This window comes from Oncorhynchus mykiss, chromosome 20, assembly GCF_057628025.1.
Source record: "Oncorhynchus mykiss isolate SJ-2025 chromosome 20, ASM5762802v1, whole genome shotgun sequence".
In the NCBI taxonomy this organism is placed as follows: domain Eukaryota; kingdom Metazoa; phylum Chordata; class Actinopteri; order Salmoniformes; family Salmonidae; genus Oncorhynchus; species Oncorhynchus mykiss.
The window spans coordinates 12,346,442-12,364,199 of NC_143041.1; the positions used below are offsets into that span (position 1 = coordinate 12,346,442).

A 17,758-nucleotide genomic window follows, 5' to 3' on the forward strand; every position below is an offset into this window, starting at 1 on the left:
ACCTGTTACACATCCAGTATCAGGTCACGTCAGAGCAGCTTCCCACTTCTCCTTATCTGTAAAAATAGAAATGTACACTACTGTACCAAGTACCAGATTCCAAACCTCCCTGTGTGTACATGTACAACCTCTATCAAGAGATCTGACCCGTTATGATAAAAAGGTGGATGTTCACATGCTCTGGAACCCCAGGGTCACTGGTGATTTGGCAGCTCCCCTTCAAGCGCTACACAACTACATCAAGCTGGTATGTTGAATGACCGATTGAGGTGTGTTGAGGACCAGCTGCCTCGGCCAGCCGACCAGCCCACATCCTACAGATCTACTCCCATCTGCCCATCTCATTTCTGATCCAGTGATTTACTGTGTCCGCGAGTGTGAACATTGGGTGGGTGTCCATTTCCTTTTGCCAATTGTTGATTAAAACATGTAATTAATTAGCTGTGTGTTTTCTTGTCACTCTTGGCTAAAAACCTAAATTCAAGACCGTCTTTGCTAAGGATTTCCCTGTCCTTCTGTGAACCTTGTGTTCACCTGCATACCGCACAAGCGTGTGTTTGTGAGTACTTGTGACCTTGCTGTGACAGAGCAGTGTGTTCCCTCAGTAATCTGCCCCGTGCACTCATGCAGACAGACACAGGCAGGAGACCTGAGAATTCCAATGGAATGTGTCAGGAATGAGGAAATGTGGTGGAGGCCTCAGAAGAGTGGACAGGGCTGGGGAGGCTAGCGCTCAAGCTGATCGAACAGCAATGGGAAAACTGTTTATAAAACCCTAATCTCTTCTGAAACAAAAGTCGCCACATCTGTTAGATACCAGCCATGGGGTGTGAATATGGAGTTATGTGGATATGAGAGTGGACATATGTATTTACCACAATGTCAAAATATCTGAGTGTGTTATTTAAGTGTGAAGACATATTGACTCTTTATGATGACGTTATTTCATTGGGTAATATAGTAAGCATCATAAGAAACTCTTACTACTTCATTAGGTCTTACTGAGTATTACACGCCACTCCAAACTCAAAGGGAGAGGGGGAAAAAGTGTTTATTTTGTTGCCATTTGTTTCACTATTGGCATTGCAACATTTATTGATCTGAGAGTGGACATTCAGACTTACCTCTAAGACCTGAACATAACTTGCTGGGAACCATCCCCTGACTCCATCCAGCTCTCCTTCCCACCAGCCGCCAGGCAACGGCTGAACTATCTTTATGATTTCTCCAACTTCAAAAGTCAAACCCTGCTGATGTTGATCCCCGCTGAAGGAGTATAAACTTTTGCAGTAAGATCCAGACATCGTTATCTTCTCCGGTATAACGTCGGGTCCGCGCGTAGATTCACACAGACTGATCCCCTTCCTCGAGATTCACTTGGCTCTTTCTTGTCACACTTGTAATGTTCATTAGTTAGCGCATCAATGACAACAATCCAACATGTTGCGAATCTGGTTAAAGTACTTTCTGAGTGAATGAAAAGGTATCCCTTGTCAAAAGAATCCTATAAAATCCTGAACTCAGCGCAGATGCGTTCTGAGCGTGTGTATATGGGCGCTTCTCCGTTTGTGTGAACTCCCTTTCGCAAAGACCACAGTCAAGTCTGTGCTCCTTCAATTCCGATTGCGCCTTTCTATGAGATAACTCGGTACTCGCTTCCGTTTTATTTTTGCACATGAGTTATGTTGTGGGGATTAGTAATCAATTAGCAACTTTCACCAAGGCTGGGCCTATTGAAATGTAATGTACTTTGTCAATTGAATCACTTCTCCAAGACGCGATTGTTTATGAAGGTTTGACAAGGCGACCGTGGAAAATAATGTGACTTTGCCATAACGTGAACTGTTGAAACGGAGCTCCACCGATCAATGATATGCACGTCCAATGAATGCAGCTACGTAGTCATACTTTTGAAATGTGTGCCACAATTTATTTTGCAATTAAACGTAGTGCAGATCTCACAATCATGGTAGATGAGCCTATGCTCTTTGTAACACACAGTATAGCCATATTTATTAGGTCGAAAGTAATCTTAGTGTCGCAATCTTGAAGTAAAATAGTGGAGGCAAGATTTTTTTTTAAATACAACGGGTGTTAACCACAAGGCGGCGCCAAAATACTTCAGGTAGAAATGCACTATTCTTTCCAAGGAGCTTATATCATAGGCCTACACACAAAACCCATACTATGTGAGTTTAATAATACAGCACATACAGTGAGCCAAGCATGCGTAGTACATAAGTCATTAAAAACGATTTTAGGAGTCTTCTGAGTCATATCTTCTCTTCACTATTCTTTGCTCTGTTTGGAGAAAGAAAGGTTTGATATAATTCACTACCTATGAATACTGTGGCATTACTAAACAACATTTTCTGTAAAGGTATCATTTCAAACAAACCATTGAGCCCATGTCTCTGCTCTTGGCTCTCATCTTGTTGACCTGGGAGTCAGCGAGATCAGCCCTCTCGGATGCCTCCTCCAGTTCATGTTGCACTTTCCTGAACTTATTCAGGTTGGTGTTAGCCTGCTCTTCCTGTGGAGAAATTCAGCATCAAGGTTAACGGCATAATTCAATAAATATGCAGCCATTTTGAATTGGGGTATAGATGACAAATGGAAATTTTTCTTACAGCTTCCTCAGCCTGGCGTTTGTATGCCTTTACTTTCAGCTGCAGCTTGTTCACCAGGTCCTGGAGTCTGAAGACATTCTTCTTGTCCTCCTCTGCCTGGAAAATATTGTTATTATTAACATTTTGTCTTCATCCACCTACCCTACATCATCGTCCTCATCATAACCATCATTATCATTAAACTACTGTAGTAGTGGTAATATCAATGCAATATGGTAATCCTCTACCTGGTAGGAGAGTTCCTTGACTCTCCTCTCATATTTCCTGACTCCTTTGATGGCATCAACTCCCATCCTCTGCTCAGCCTCCAGTTCTCCCTCCAACTCTCGCACCTGCAACCCAGAGGGTCAAAGGTTGGAATGTCACTCTTTCAAATATATTTGCTTAATCAATGTGCACTTCTTTTGAAAAATCTATTTGAAATTCAGATGCAGAGTTATTATAGCCTAGAGATTTTCCTACCGCTCGTACTCAGTCGGCTAATCCTCTGGATATCATCCATTTGAGAGCTATGTACAGTGCCTTGCGAAAGTATTTGGCCCCCTTGAACTTTGCGACCTTTTGCCACATTTCAGGCTTCAAACATAAAGATATAAAACTGTATTTTTTTGTGAAGAATCAACAACAAGTGGGACACAATCATGAAGTGGAACGACATTTATTGGATATTTCAAACTTTTTTAACAAATCAAAAACTGAAGAAATTGGGTGTGCAAAATTATTCAGCCCCTTTACTTTCAGTGCAGCAAACTCTCTCCAGAAGTTCAGTGAGGATCTCTGAATGATCCAATGTTGACCTAAATGACTAATGATGATAAATACAATCCACCTGTGGATCAAGTCTCCGTATAAATGCACCTGCACTGTGATAGTCTCAGAGGTCCGTTAAAAGCGCAGAGAGCATCATGAAGAACAAGGAACACACCAGGCAGGTCCGAGATACTGTTGTGAAGAAGTTTAAGGCCGGATTTGGATACAAAAATATTTCCCAAGCTTTAAACATCCCAAGGAGCACTGTGCAAGCGATAATATTGAAATGGAAGGAGTATCAGACCACTGCAAATCTACCAAGACCTGGCCGTCCCTCTAAACTTTCAGCTCATACAAGGAGAAGACTGATCAGAGATGCAGCCAAGAGGCCCATGATCACTCTGGATGAACTGCAGAGATCTACAGCTGAGGTGGGAGACTCTGTCCATAGGACAACAATCAGTCGTATATTGCACAAATCTGGCCTTTATGGAAGAGTGGCAAGAAGAAAGCCATTTCTTAAAGATATCCATAAAAAGTGTCGTTTAAAGTTTGCCACAAGCCACCTGGGAGACACACCAAACATGTGGAAGAAGGTGCTCTGGTCAGATGAAACCAAAATTGAACTTTTTGGCAACAATGCAAAACGTTATGTTTGGCGTAAAAGCAACACAGCTCATCACCCTGAACACACCATCCCCACTGTCAAACATGGTGGTGGCAGCATCATGGTTTGGGTCTGCTTTTCTTCAGCAGGGACAGGGAAGATGGTTAAAATTGATGGGAAGATGGATGGAGCCAAATACAGGACCATTCTGGAAGAAAACCTGATGGAGTCTGCAAAAGACCTGAGACTGGGACGGAGATTTGTCTTCCAACAAGACAATGATCCAAAACATAAAGCAAAATCTACAATGGAATGGTTCAAAAAGAAACATATCCAGGTGTTAGAATGGCCAAGTCAAAGTCCAGACCTGAATCCAATCGAGAATCTGTGGAAAGAACTGAAAACTGCTGTTCACAAATGCTCTCCATCCAACCTCACTGAGCTCAAGCTGTTTTGCAAGGAGGAATGGGAAAAAATGTCAGTCTCTCGATGTGCAAAACTGATAGAGACATACCCCAAGCGACTTACAGCTGTAATCGCAGCAAAAGGTGGCGCTACAAAGTATTAACTTAAGGGGGCTGAATAATTTTGCACGCCCAATTTTTCAGTTCTTGATTTCTTAACAAAGTTTGAAATATCCAATAAATGTCGTTCCACTTCATGATTGTGTCCCACTTGTTGTTGATTCTTCACAAAAAAATACAGTTTTATATCTTTATGTTTGAAGCCTGAAATGTGGCAAAAGGTTGCAAAGTTCAAGGGGGCCGAATACTTTCGCAAGGCACTGTATTTGCATATCAAAAGAGAATAGCTGTTATTGACTCACCCTGGTCTCCAGTTTCTGGAGCTGCTTCTTGCCTCCCTTCATGGCCAAGTTCTCAGCCTCGTCCAGACGGACCTGCAAGTCCTTGACTGTGACCTCCAGGTTTTTCCTCATCCTCTCCAGGTGAGCGCTGGTGTCCTGCTCCTTCTTCAGCTCCTCAGCCATCATGGCTGCCTGCATTGACACACAGAGAACAAGGACAAACAGGATTGAAAGAGGGATGTCTATGACAGTGTACACAGTGAAACCTCTGATTGTCACTCACTTCCGTGATTGCCTTCTTGGCTTTCTCCTCTGCATTCCTGGCCTCCTGGACAGCATCCTCAACCCCAGCCTGGAGTTGGGTGAGGTCAGCATCCAGCTTCTTTTTGGTGCTCATCAGGTTGATGTTCTGAAACAGAAGTTCTTAAACTTGAGAAGTTCTTCCTGACTTGACCGATGAGAGTAGATCAGCTGTTACACCTCAACTGTAATTTACATGATTATATTTCCTTATAAATATGATGTAAGTAAGCCACTGACACTAACCTGGGAATGCAGCAGCCCCACTCTCTCACAGGCGTCAGTCAGTTCCTGCTCGGCCATCTTGCGGCTCCTCTCCGTCTGCTCCAGGGCAGCCCTCAGCTCCTCCACTTCGGCCTGCATCAGGGAGCTCCTGCGCTCTACCATTGCTGCCTGGTCCCTCAGGTCCTCCTGGCTACGCAGAGCCTCATCCAGGTGCAGCTGGGCATCCTGGAAAACCAGTCACAACCATGTCTTGATTAGTTTTATGAAGCTGCAACTGAAGTGCAGCAAGGAAGTAGAGTTGTGGATCCTACTTCTAACACCAATTCAGTGAAGTTGGTGGATAGTGCTTACTACCCTGCTCTGTTATGATGCCACACATTACCCTGCTCCAAAATTCATCACATGGCTGTTTGCAGTAAAAGTGACCCTCACCTTAAGTTGTCCCTGGACATTCCTCAACTGTTTCTGGGCCTCAGCAGACTGCCGGTTGACATGACTCAGCTGGACCTCCATCTCGTTAAGATCAGCCTCCATTTTGCGTTTGAACCTGAGAGCATCATTCCTTCCCCTGACCTCAGCTTCCAGAGTGCTCTGCATGGACTCGATCAACCTCTGGCTGTTGCATTTTAGCTTATCCATCTCCTCGTCCTTCTCCGCTAGCTTCCTGCCCACTTCGCCTTTGACCTGGGCCAGCTCCAGGTGCATCCGTAGGATCTTGGACTCCTCATGCTCCAGAGAGGCCTGAGGGAGACACAGGTGGTGATTGAAGAGCACTTGCATTGAAGTGTACATGTAACTACAAAGAGTACAACCTACCAGGTTGCATGCGCAGAACTGAACCCCACCAACTTTACTCATCTACAGTATTGTTGAAACACAGTACCTCTGCTTCCTCAAGAGCTGTCTGGATCTCTGCTTTCTCAGTCTCTATAATCTTCTTGGCCTTCTCCACTTCATGGATGCTCTTCCCAGTCTCACCAAGCTGATCACTCAGGTCTGTGACCTCCTCTGGTGATCAAATAGAAAAACAGAGATTTGGTCTATAATTTTATCAGTTGCCTTTGCCTATAGGATACTTTTTAAAGTCTAAGAATGCCAAAACCACAGTCTCAGCCATACGCTGCAGCGTCTTGTTCTCTCTTTTCATGGTCTCCAGCTGATCCAGACATTCCTCGTAAGAATTCTTCATTTTGAAGAGCTCAGTGCTCATAGCACGAGACCCTTTCTGGGAACCTTCCAGCTCAGCCTGACTCTCCTCATACTTCTGCTTCCATTCAGTCAAAACCTGAGGAGACAAAAAGTTTGTTACCAAGAAATAGACCTAAACTTAAAATGATTTGAGTCCTCTCCAAGTCATTTAATACCTTGTCAAAGTTCTTTTGCCTTTTGTCCAGGTTAGCGGCCCAGGCATTATTTTTCTCCTGATCAATCATCAGGTCCTCCACCTCTCCCTGCAGCCCCTGCTTGCTCTTCTCCAGAGAGGAACACTTAGCGTTCACAGCCTCAATTGTCTCTTCAGCATCCTGAAGACGCAGGGCAAGCTTCTTCCTAATAGATAAATTAAAAGTTATAGAGAGACATAGGTGTAGAGATTTCAGCAAATGCTGCTATATATTAAGAAATAGAATGGTCTCTAAATTGTCATCAACAGTTTTTTTTTAAACACTGTATGCAAATCAGAATATCTTTGCAATTGAATGTTTGGTGTCAGCATGAGACCCTAACTCTGTATATCTACAGGTCTGACTAATCATACTTGGCCTCCTCCAGCTCTTCTGTTCTCTGGATGGCATCAGACTCGTATTTGGTTCTCCACTGAGCCACCTCTCCATTGGCCTTGGACATGTCGCGCTGCAGCTCTGCCTTGGCCTCCTGCTCCTCCTCGAACTGCTCCCTCAGCAGGTCACAGTCATGGCGGGACGATTGGAGGACATGGGCTAGGGCATTTTTGACCTGCAAACACACGCAGTAAGGGAAACGTTTAGTATGTGTTTTAATGTTTATTTGATGTGATGTGGACATTTGAATCAGTTGTGTTTCTGTACCTTAAGCTCCTCTTCAGCCAGCCTCTTCAGTTCATCCACCTGCGAAGTCAAAGCCTGTTTGCTTCTGGTCAGCTGGGATACGAGTGATTCTCTCTCCTCCAGCTGACGAGAAAGCTCGCCATTCTCTGTTTGGAATCTTGCTTTTTGAACAGTGATGTCAGTGACGTTTCGCTGACTTTCGTCGCTTTTGGCCTTTAGCTCGCTGATTTGATCTTCAAGACTTCGGCACATTTTCTCCAGGTTACTCTGGCAGAACAAAACATTTTTTTATAACCACAAATATAGGTTTGAAAATGTGCAATAAATCATGTTAACTTGTCAACTTACCTTCAATTTGGACACCGACTCCATGTTGCTGACCAGGTCACTGATCTCCATTTTGTATTCTCCCTTCTCCTTCTCCAGCTTCTGCTTGACACGCTGCAGGTTGTCGATGTGCTCTCCCATCTCGGCCATACTTTCTGCGTGTTTCTTACGCAGGGCAGCAGAAGTAGCCTCATGGAGCAGAGTTGACTCCTCCAGGTCTCGTCTCAGTTTCTGAAACTCGGCCTCTCGCTTCTTGTTCACCTCAATCTGAGCAGTGGTGGCTCCACCAGCTTCTTCAAGCCTCTCGCTGATCTCCTCAAGTTCCCTGGAGAGATCAGACCTCTGTTTCTCCACCTTAGCCCTGGCAGCACGTTCCGCCTCAATCTCCTCTTCCAGCTCCTCAATACGGGCCTGGAAAAAACAGAACAGTTGATAAAAAAAAACATTGGATACATTGTTGGCAGTTGCACCACATATCAACATCATTGCTTGAAACATTTGTTGCAATTTGATACCTGATGTTCCTTTAGTTTCTTCTGCAACTGGGCACCAAGGGCTTGCTCATCCTCCATTTTCCCAGCAAGATGACAGATTTCAAAGTCTTTCCTATAAGTTAAATATTCATTGAAAGTTGTTAAAATGTGGATAGAACCTGATCCAGTAGAATGTGTACAGTATGTAAGAAGTATTTCATCGTACTTCTTCTGCTTTTCATCCATTTGCTGTTTTTCATTCTCCAGATCCATTATGGATTCCTGGGCATGTTTTAAATCTCCCTCAAACTTCTTCCTGGATCTCTCAAGGTCCATGGAATGTTTCTTCTCTTGTTCAAGAGAGCCCTCTACCTGTATCATCACATGGGATCATTGTAAGAATATACCAAGGTTAGGACGTCATGACATACCGTAGGCCTATGATGTACTGGACTTGTCAAACTCACGTCGTCCACTTGCTGTTCCAGCTTGGCCTTGGCTTTGGTCAGAGTGTTGACTTTCTCTTCCTCTGCCTGGAGATCATGTAAGACCTGCTGGTGGGCTTCTTGGAGGGCTTTCTTCTCCTTGGATAATTTAACAATGGTTTCATCCAGTGTTGACACTTCTTCAGTCAAGTTTTTCACCTGTTCTTACAAACACAAAAGTGAACAGTTCTCAAACTGATCAAATAAATAGCTTCAATGCAGACTTTATGCCGGGGAAGTGTCTTTAACCTTGTTTTCAGTGGCATGTTTCTCTTTCTCCACTTTAACCAGGGTGAGCTCCAGATCATCAATGTCCTTCTTTAACTCAGAACACTCGTCCTCCAGCTTCCTCTTCTTGGCGGTCAGCTCAGCGTTGATCTCCTCCTCATCCTCCAGCCTCTCACTCAGCTCTTTAGCTTTGACCTCCAGCTGGATCTTGTTCTTGACGAGACTCTCACATCTCTCCTCCGCATCTGAAAGGTTCTCACTTTCCTACAGAATTATTTTCAAAACATGTTTAAATCCATTATTGTATTTATTTGTAACCGGTAACTTCACAACTTACCAGTAAACTACCAGAATTTTGGAAACTTTAAAGGATTATAGCTCATTTTCATAACATGTCAAATATATACAATTAGAAAATAAGATGTTTTAAAAATGAAAAATAGACTGACAAAGCTGTAAAACATTATCCTAAATATAACCCATCAACTTAGTGAATACTGTTGGTGTTTAATGTGAGGGTTTCAACGTAAAATAACCTTTTATATTTTTGACATGCTTTTATTCATTTTACAATGTCAATCAAGCTTTGTTGTAAATGTTTTGGGGCCTAACTGGTGAATAACATACCGAAGCTACTTGTAACTGAAGATCGTTATTTTCCTGCAGAAGGGAGACCATTTTCTCCTCTAGTTCCTTCTTCTTGGCTTCAGCCTTGGCCAGGTTCTCCTTGCACTTGGCAAACTCTTCCTTCATGGTGGCCATTTCCTTCTCTGTCTCAGCACTTTTCAGCAGGGGCTTGATCTTGAAGTACAGCTTCATCCATGGCCAGTGTTTCACGTTCATGAAGGAGCGGATGTTGTACTGGACGATAAAGATAGATTCTCTGTGTGAGGAAGTGGTTATTACATCAATCCCCATGGTCAGAAAAATGTAATATTATAGCTTCACAGATAATTAGTCAAGCAGATCAGTCCTACTGAGTCAATTGAACAGTCTTACCTTCGCTCCATCATCTTTTTGAACTCCTTCCTCATGACGAAGCCTCTGCAGAGCGCTTGAGTCATTGTAACCAACGCTGCCAGCTTCTCATCTCTCATCTCCTCCAGAGTTCCCAGCAGCCCAGCCTTAAAAAACACCTGAGAGACAAAAATACATAGTTGGGCCGTAGAATAGGATTTAGATTGACTGCCAATGTTAACATTGTGGCTTGTGATTGTGAACAAAATTGGGCTCCTCTTACCTTGGTGTGCCCAAATTTGTACTGAGTGTGGTCCACATCAATTGACCCCAAGAGCCTCTCTGAAGCTTTCTTGTTGTCAATGAACTGGCCATCGGGGATAACACTGGCATTCAATACTTTGTACCTGTTCCGAACATGAAAGATATATATTTTAGGTATGTTGTATTTTTTTTCAAAGGATTTAAATGCATAGCATTTTTGGTGAACTACCATGGAATGATAGTATACCTTTGCTTGAAATCACCATACAGGATTCTGCTTGGGAAACCTTTTCTGCAGATTCTGATACCTTCTAACACACCATTACACCTCAGCTGGTGGATCACCAAGGCATTCTCCATGAGACCTAAGATGTACAAGATTTTGGCTGCATTTTATCTGAAGAGAATGATTGTTCACTGCCATAGTGAGCTCCAAAAGTATTGGGACTGTTACCCATTTTTTGTTGCTTTGGCTCTGTACTCCCGCGATTTGGATTTGAAATGACTATGAGGTTAACGTGTTAGCTTTAATTTTATGGTATTTTCATCCATATCGGATTAACCGTTTAGAAATTCGAACTTTTGTTTTACATAGTCCCCCCCCCATTCTAGGGGACCAAAAGCATTGGCACAAATTCCCTTGTGTGGATTAAAGTGGTCCAAAGTTTAGTATTTGGTCCCATATTCCCAGCATGCAAAGATATTTGTGCGTCGGTAACTTTCTCACTCATCATTATTCACAATTCATTCAGGATTATCCGTAGTCCTGGTAGCATCCACATCCATGTAGAAGTGTTTTACAATACATTTTACAATAAAACAAAACAACAACAAAAATCCGCTGTCCCATTACCTTTGGAGCTCAATCCATCTCGTACATACACTCAGTAACCAATGCTTTAGTGCTACCTGGAGTCTTTGACTCGTTGGGAATCAAACAGCGCACAAAGTGAGGATGAGTGCATCTGAGGTTTGTCATCAGCTTGCCCAAGTTCTCCTGTGGGATGATAGTAACGTAAATGAGTGGAACGTTTGAGTCTCAATACCTCATTTGTAGTCAATATTTTCACTACTTGATGCATCCGCCTACCCTAAACAAGGCAGACACTGTTTGGAAGGAGCCACCTTTCTTCTTGGCACCTTTCTTGCTAAGATCTGTCAATGAAACAAGCAGGAGTTGTGTGAATATCTATAACACCATGTTGTGTATACAAGACCATGTTTTTAGAGGTAAAGTTATAGATCCCATACCATCGGCTTGTGTAAAGCTTGCATATAAGAGAGACAGCAGTTTAACGGCAGACTTCTGATACAGCTGGACCACAGACTCGTTCAGCGGGTCCTTGTTCTTGTCCAGCCATCCACAGATGTTGTAGTCGACAGTTCCGGCATAGTGCATCAGGGAGAAGTGGGCCTCGGCCTTGCCTTTGGCAGGCTTGGGCTTCTGAAAGCAGCCAGTCTTTCCCAGATGCTGGTCGTACAGCTTGCTCTTGAAGGTGGTGTCTGAAGCCTTGGGGAACATGCACTCCTCTTCAAGGATGGAAAAGATGCCCATTGGCTGTAGTGGGATGAGGTTGAAAAGAGGTTGATACGAGATACAACAGTAGTGTAAATTCTTCTCATCTGACATGAAGCATTCCCATTACACTTACCTTCTCAATGAGCTCAATGCAGGCGGCCAAGTCCATTCCAAAGTCTATGAACTCCCACTCAATTCCCTCTTTCTTGTACTCCTCTTGTTCCAGCACAAACATATGGTGGTTGAAAAACTGTTGCAGTTTTTCGTTGGTGAAGTTGATACACAGCTGCTCCAGACTGTTGTACTGTAGAAAGTATTTGATTGGCATACTGTGTTTCAATGTTACAGAGACTGTATCATTCGATTAAGTACTGTGCTGAGGACATTCAATACTTACATCAAAGATCTCAAACCCAGCGATGTCCAGGACACCAATGAAGAACTGCCTTGGCTGCTTGGTGTCCAACATCTGGTTAATGCGGATAACCATCCACAAGAACATCTTCTCGTAGATGGATTTTGCCAGGGCCATAACTGAATTATGGACCTAAAAGGTAAACAATAATACAACAGAATTGGAATAATCATAATGGACTAATTGATGTGCATTTATTGGTAATATTGAATAGATATGATTTTTCACCTGCTGGACTGTCTGTCCCTTGGTGACATATTCATTTCCAACCTTCACTCTGGGGTAGCAGAGAGCTTTTAGCAGATCTGCAGAATTCAGGCCCAGGAGGTAGGCAATTTTGTCAGCCACTAAAACAATGACAGGAGCCGTAGAAGAATTTTAACATCTCTATTACTTAAAGTTGACCATCACTGAGATGAGTCACATGTTGTACTTTTCAGAGTATATACAGAGTATATACAGTAGTATATACAGTATATATACAGTATATTCATATTATTTATACATATTCAAAACCCATGTTTACCCTCAGTGCCGTCTGGCTCTGCTTGCTCCTCCCTCTGCTTCTGCTTGAACTTCATGTTCCCATGATGCATCACAGCACCTGTCAGCTTGAAGATGCCCATTTTTTCATCCAGCGTGAAGCCCAAGATATCAATAGCAGTCTAGTAGCCAAATCAATCAGTTATAAGTAGATTAAATGTTAATAGAAGAGTGGGAAACAAAATATATACTATAAGTCGATTCCACATGATGTTGTATTATGCTAATCGCATTATGGTAAATGTGCAAACATAATTTGTCAAGTTATTTGTCAAATCAAGAAGACCTACATCGGTGGCGACCAGTTCATCTTTGTCTACGATGCTGGTCACAGTGATCTGCCCCTGACTGATCATGGGGAAATCATATGGGTTGGTTGTGATGAGCAGCATCTCTGTGGAGATTAATATAGTCATTAGTGATTTAAAATTCAATACTCAGCTTTAATGTCAGGATGGACCATTGGCAATACCATTAGTCATGTGATCCTTACCTATCAGCTCTGGCTTGTGGTTGGTCATTACTTGATAGAAGATGTGATAACTTCTCTCATCAGCAAGCTGGAATGTCACTCTGGACTTTTCCAGCAAGTCTGGGGAAAGAGTCAAGAGTGTCAATGCCTTCCATAACCTCTAGTCTAGACCATGCACAGAAACATACAGCATAGACTCACATGTCTCAATATCAGCTGATGCTAGCTTTCCAGTGGTTCCAAAATGAATCCTGATGAATTTACCCTGTTTGGAAAATAATAATGTAGGATTCCTGGTTTGAACTGTAACACGTCTTAAGAAGTATATTAAAGATAACGGTAATAGGCTCAACTTACAAATCGTGAGGAGTTGTCGTTCCTCACAGTTTTGGCATTCCCATAGGCCTCTAGCAGGGGGTTGGCTGCAATGATTTGATCCTCCAGCGAGCCCTGTAGAATAATTGCTTACACTTTACTTCACAAACCACTATTTATCTGATATTTACTTGTTAAAATGACTATTACATACATTTGAACTAGGTTTTTGTCAGCTGGTATCAGTCTGGTATCACAGGGCCTCACCTGCATTTTGCCACTGGTAGATTCTTTCTTCCCAGACACTGCGATTGTCGCAAAGTACTGGATGACACGCTTAGTGTTCACAGTCTTTCCTGCACCAGATTCCCCACTGAGTTCAGATAAATTAACAAGGTTGGGAAAATAACAAGATAGGAAAGATAAGTGGTACTTGTGGTACAAAAATATGACGGTTTGTTATTATAGAATGCAACTTACGTGATAAGGACAGACTGGTTCTCTCGGTCTGTGAATAAAAATATTTTGATGAGAGGGTTTAATGAGGGGGATGTATTGACATAATCAGGTAATTCTGCTAAATAAGGTTTTCCATTACAGCCAAATATCAACCTTACCAGTGAGCATGAACTGATATGCGTTGTCAGAGACAGAGAAGATATGAGGCGGGGCTTCCATGCGTTTCTTCCCTCTATAGGCCACTACCACCTCCTGGTTGTAGACTGGTAACCACTTGTAGGGGTTCACAGTAACACAGAACAGCCCAGAGTAGGTCTGAAACACAGTTTAGTAACCATGACTTTTGTCTTATCTCATTGATATTGTATTGTATATACTACAGAGTGGTCTAAAGTACTTAAATAAAAATACTTTAAAGTACAACTTAAGTCGTTTTTTGGTGTACCTTTACTTTACTTTAGCCAACTTTTACTTCACTACATGCCTAAAGAAAATAATGTACTTTTTACTCCATACATTTTCCCTGACACCCAAAAGTACTCGTTACATTTTGACAGGAAAATGGTTCAACTCACGCACTTATCAAGGGAACGCCCCTGGTCATCCCTACTGCCTGATCTTGCGGACTCACTAAGCACAAATGCTTCATTTGTAAATTATGTCTGAGTGTTCGAGTGGGCCCCTGGCTATCTGTAAATGTAAAAATATATAATAATTCTGCTTTCTGGTTTGCTTAATATAAGGAATATCAGAGGAGTTATACTTTTACTTTTGATACTTAAGTATATTTAAAAACAAATACTTTTAAGACTTTTACTCAAATAGTATTTTACTGGGTGACATTCACTTTTATATTTTTATATTAAGGTATCTTTACATTTACTCAAGTACTGTATGACAATTGAGTACTTTTTCCACTACTGACAGTACGTCATGTCAAGCAGTCTAGACTCACATAGATCATCCATGCTGCGTAACGCTCTTTGAGGTTATACAGCACAGTGGCCTCGTTGAGGTGAGTCATCATGGCCATGTCCTCAATCTTATCAAATTTCGGAGGATTCATTGGATACACATCATCCTCCGTCACTGTTACACCCTTGGAAAGTTAGACATGAGAGATATTAACATGTAGTACTACTTCTGTTAATTACTAACATATTGTATTAGTTATTATTACAATGTACACTGAGTATGCAAAACATTAACACCTGCTCTTTCTATGATAAAGACTGACCAGGTGAATCCAGGTGAAAGAATATGATCCCTTATTGATGACACTTAAATCCACTTCAATCAGTGTAGATGAAGGGGAGGAGACAGGTTAAAGAAAGATGTTTAAACCTTGAAACAGTTGAGACGTGGATTGTGTACGTGTGCCGTTCAGAAGGTGAGTGGGTAAGACAAAGATTTAAGTGCCTTTGATCGGGGTATGTTAGTAGGTGACAGGCTCGCCAGTTTGTGTCAATAACTGCAACGCTGCTGGGTTCTTCCACACTCAACAGTTTCCTGTGTGTATAAAGCATGGTCCGACACCCAAAGGACATCCAGCTAACTTGACACAACTGTTAGAAACATTAGAGTCAAAATGAGCCAGCATCCCTGTGGAACGCTTTAAACACCTTGTAGAGTCCATGCGCAACGAACTATGGCTGTTCTGAGAGAAAAAGGGGGGGTGCAACTCAATATTAGGAAGGTGTTCCTAATGTTTGGTATACTCAGTGTATTAATACTGTCTATATTAATTAGTTGTGGAGTCAAACACTCACTTGTCCACCAGTGATCTTTACAGTGACTTTGCCACTGTCTCTCTTCTGTATGTTGCCTTTGAGGTACAGCTCTTTGCTGTCAGTCACATAGCAGGCTGTCTTGGCATCAAATGGGATGTTCTGAGCGGCAATCCTCTCTCTCTCCGGTTTCCGGAGGTATATGGCTGCCTCGCCGAAAATGGCCATCTCTGCGTCCGTACTCATGGCTGGGCTTTTACTGTGAAGAGAAAGCAGAGTTTCAAAATAAGTCCAAAAAATTCACTTTCTCTGATGGAGAGGCATCCAGTGGCAGGAATCAATTAAAAGGACCAGCTGAGAGAGGACTGTAAAATAAAGCGTCTTCAACCTTACCCAAATCGAGACTCACTGAGAAAAGGTTGCTGTTTTGTTTCACTCACCTGAGGAGATATAGGAACCATTCTTTTTTCATTCATTTTTGCATTTGAAAACATCATAATGGAACCTTTTGTTGATAAAAAGCTTTAGCATAGACAGTCAGTAGTGCACAAACCTCTATAGGAGAGGTTTTAATATTACTCACCAGAGTTCTCCCTCAGACGGATCCCTCAGTAATCAAAGGGACTCACTGGGGCGGCTTTTATTGAGATAATTTGGGTCGCCCCTCATATCCTTCCCGTTGTTTTGGGCATGGAAAAGTAAGCCACCCCCCTGATTAGTTCTCTGTCATCTCTCATTATGGGGCTTATTCTGGGATCTAGTGGCATGGTGGCCAGACAATGGTTTTCAGCGGCAGGTGGCAGACGTTACATAAACTGATGGATGGAATTGGAGAAATGTGAAACCTTGAAATAGTTTGCGTCTTAAATTTTTTGGGAGGGACAGCTATCCATTTAAGATGAAGCAAAGATAAGGATACATTTGTGATCCTATTCTAAGCATGATCTTAATTGGTCCTTGATGTATGTGACAGGAAATGGCATTTCAGCATTTGTATATTTTGCCAGGCATATAGATTCCATCTATAATGTGTAGTTCCACCGTTTATATTCCTAGTTTAAAACATCAGTCTAACATAAATCAATAGCATGGAGATACTCAGCTGTTAATCTGTTTGTATTTGGGCAGAAAGAGCCCAGGACCTTATTGGAAATCGAATTAAAACCCTAGTGTAATCCTGCTGTATAGAAAACATGCAGAATGGGTATTATACTTCCATGCCAAGTGTAAATTCCAATCTGGTTTTCAGACAATTGAAATTCCAAAGTTATGATGACCTTTGAGACACTGAATGCGTGCGTTTATTACTGGACCACAAAAATAAGACAAACACAGGTGGGATGCGCCACCCTAAATATGATAGTCAATCACTGTGCACTAAACAGATAGTTCTAAAGAAGGCATCACACAGCTAATGATTTAGCTCAGCGATAGGAAATGTCTCTGTGCCTTTCTGATCTTTCTGATCAGTCTGGATTGACTTTTGATTATGGGGCCTTAATCATGGCTAATCCTGAGATAGCATGCAAGCTTTAGGCCCGTAGGCCTTTTGTGTGTGCGTGTGTTCTGTATTGGACTTTGACATTGGAGAGGAGGTCTATTTTGGCTGTCGTGGGGAAGCCCAAAATGTCACCATGCATTCTCCTGAGGGTCACTACTAATCTCTGAAAATCGCAGACTCTCAAATGAAATTAAAACTACATGGAGGTCCTGCCGGGTCTGAATTGAGCCTCAAAATCCATACTGTTTGGCTGACTAATGATTTGGATGATTGTGTTACACTTGTTATACTGTTGCCTTGTTTGGCAAGATAATGACAACAGCAACAAGAAACGATCAAAAGTAGGCCTAATTAGATCACTGGAGGATATGTTAATGCAAAACAGATAAAAGTGAATGTTAATGTTTTGTGTCATACTTTTAAAACAACCCCAGAAACAGTTATACATGCACTTGCTTAATTTATTCTGTACTATAGTTCCACTAGGTTGTGCTACAGTCTATACATAAACACAACCAGACATCCAGGCAGGCATCCAAGCAGGCACAAATCCTGGGTCTTCTAACCACTTCTGGGTCTTCTACTCACTCAGATTCAGGCTGGTACATAAGATAAAAAAATGTGTAATACAAATATTGTTTTTATTTTCTTTTTTTTGGCAAATAATACACACATCAATCAATCAATGTGGTACTGAAATATATGAATACTTATGTTTTTGTATCGTATCGT

General features: G+C 42.1%; 2 protein-coding genes across 5 annotated transcripts in view; both read right to left on the reverse strand.

The window, feature by feature from the left end:
• The window catches only part of gas7b (growth arrest specific 7b), a 53,505-nt gene extending 51,654 nt beyond the window's left edge, over positions 1-1,851 (reverse strand). The window contains exon 1 of one of the 4 annotated variants that reach the window (XR_016489321.1): positions 1,125-1,625. Coding sequence is in view for 3 of the 4 variants with exons in the window: in XM_036955688.2 (XP_036811583.1) it covers positions 1,125-1,304 (180 nt within the window). In the remaining variant the exon portion in view is untranslated. Of the gene's footprint in view, positions 1-1,124 lie in introns of all 4 variants that reach the window. The other 3 variants (XM_036955688.2, XM_090212229.1, XM_090212230.1) reach the window with 3 other exon arrangements.
• A 328-nt stretch (positions 1,852-2,179) lies between these two features.
• On the reverse strand, positions 2,180-15,872 carry LOC110498893 (myosin heavy chain, fast skeletal muscle). Its single transcript, XM_090212231.1, has 38 exons — positions 15,562-15,872; positions 14,754-14,897; positions 13,957-14,113; positions 13,820-13,847; positions 13,607-13,712; positions 13,382-13,474; positions 13,226-13,289; positions 13,046-13,144; positions 12,843-12,946; positions 12,536-12,674; positions 12,238-12,356; positions 11,992-12,141; positions 11,728-11,898; positions 11,327-11,633; positions 11,166-11,230; positions 10,985-11,072; positions 10,323-10,440; positions 10,095-10,218; positions 9,854-9,990; positions 9,482-9,737; positions 8,876-9,118; positions 8,609-8,785; positions 8,368-8,513; positions 8,184-8,274; positions 7,690-8,079; positions 7,363-7,608; positions 7,074-7,270; positions 6,682-6,865; positions 6,437-6,602; positions 6,201-6,325; positions 5,750-6,058; positions 5,339-5,542; positions 5,076-5,201; positions 4,814-4,984; positions 2,858-2,962; positions 2,631-2,726; positions 2,399-2,533; positions 2,180-2,301 (listed from the first exon to the last, which is right to left on the reverse strand). Exons 1-38 carry the CDS (start codon positions 15,769-15,771, stop codon positions 2,290-2,292), a joined length of 5,802 nt encoding a protein of 1,933 aa, XP_090068357.1. The 5' UTR covers positions 15,772-15,872; the 3' UTR covers positions 2,180-2,289.
• Positions 15,873-17,758: the final 1,886 nt, after the last annotated feature.

Excerpts from the sequence above, each read along its gene's own strand:
- LOC110498893 (XM_090212231.1), bottom strand. The coding sequence starts at position 15,771 with ATGAGTACGGACGCAGAGATGGCCATTTTCGGCGAGGCAGCCATATAC. Across the intron at positions 11,231-11,326 it reads AAGCTTTACACAAGCCGATG|ATCTTAGCAAGAAAGGTGCC; the intron begins GTATGGGATCTA and ends TTTCATTGACAG. Across the intron at positions 5,202-5,338 it reads TGGGGCTGCTGCATTCCCAG|AACATCAACCTGATGAGCAC; the intron begins GTTAGTGTCAGT and ends CTTCTGTTTCAG.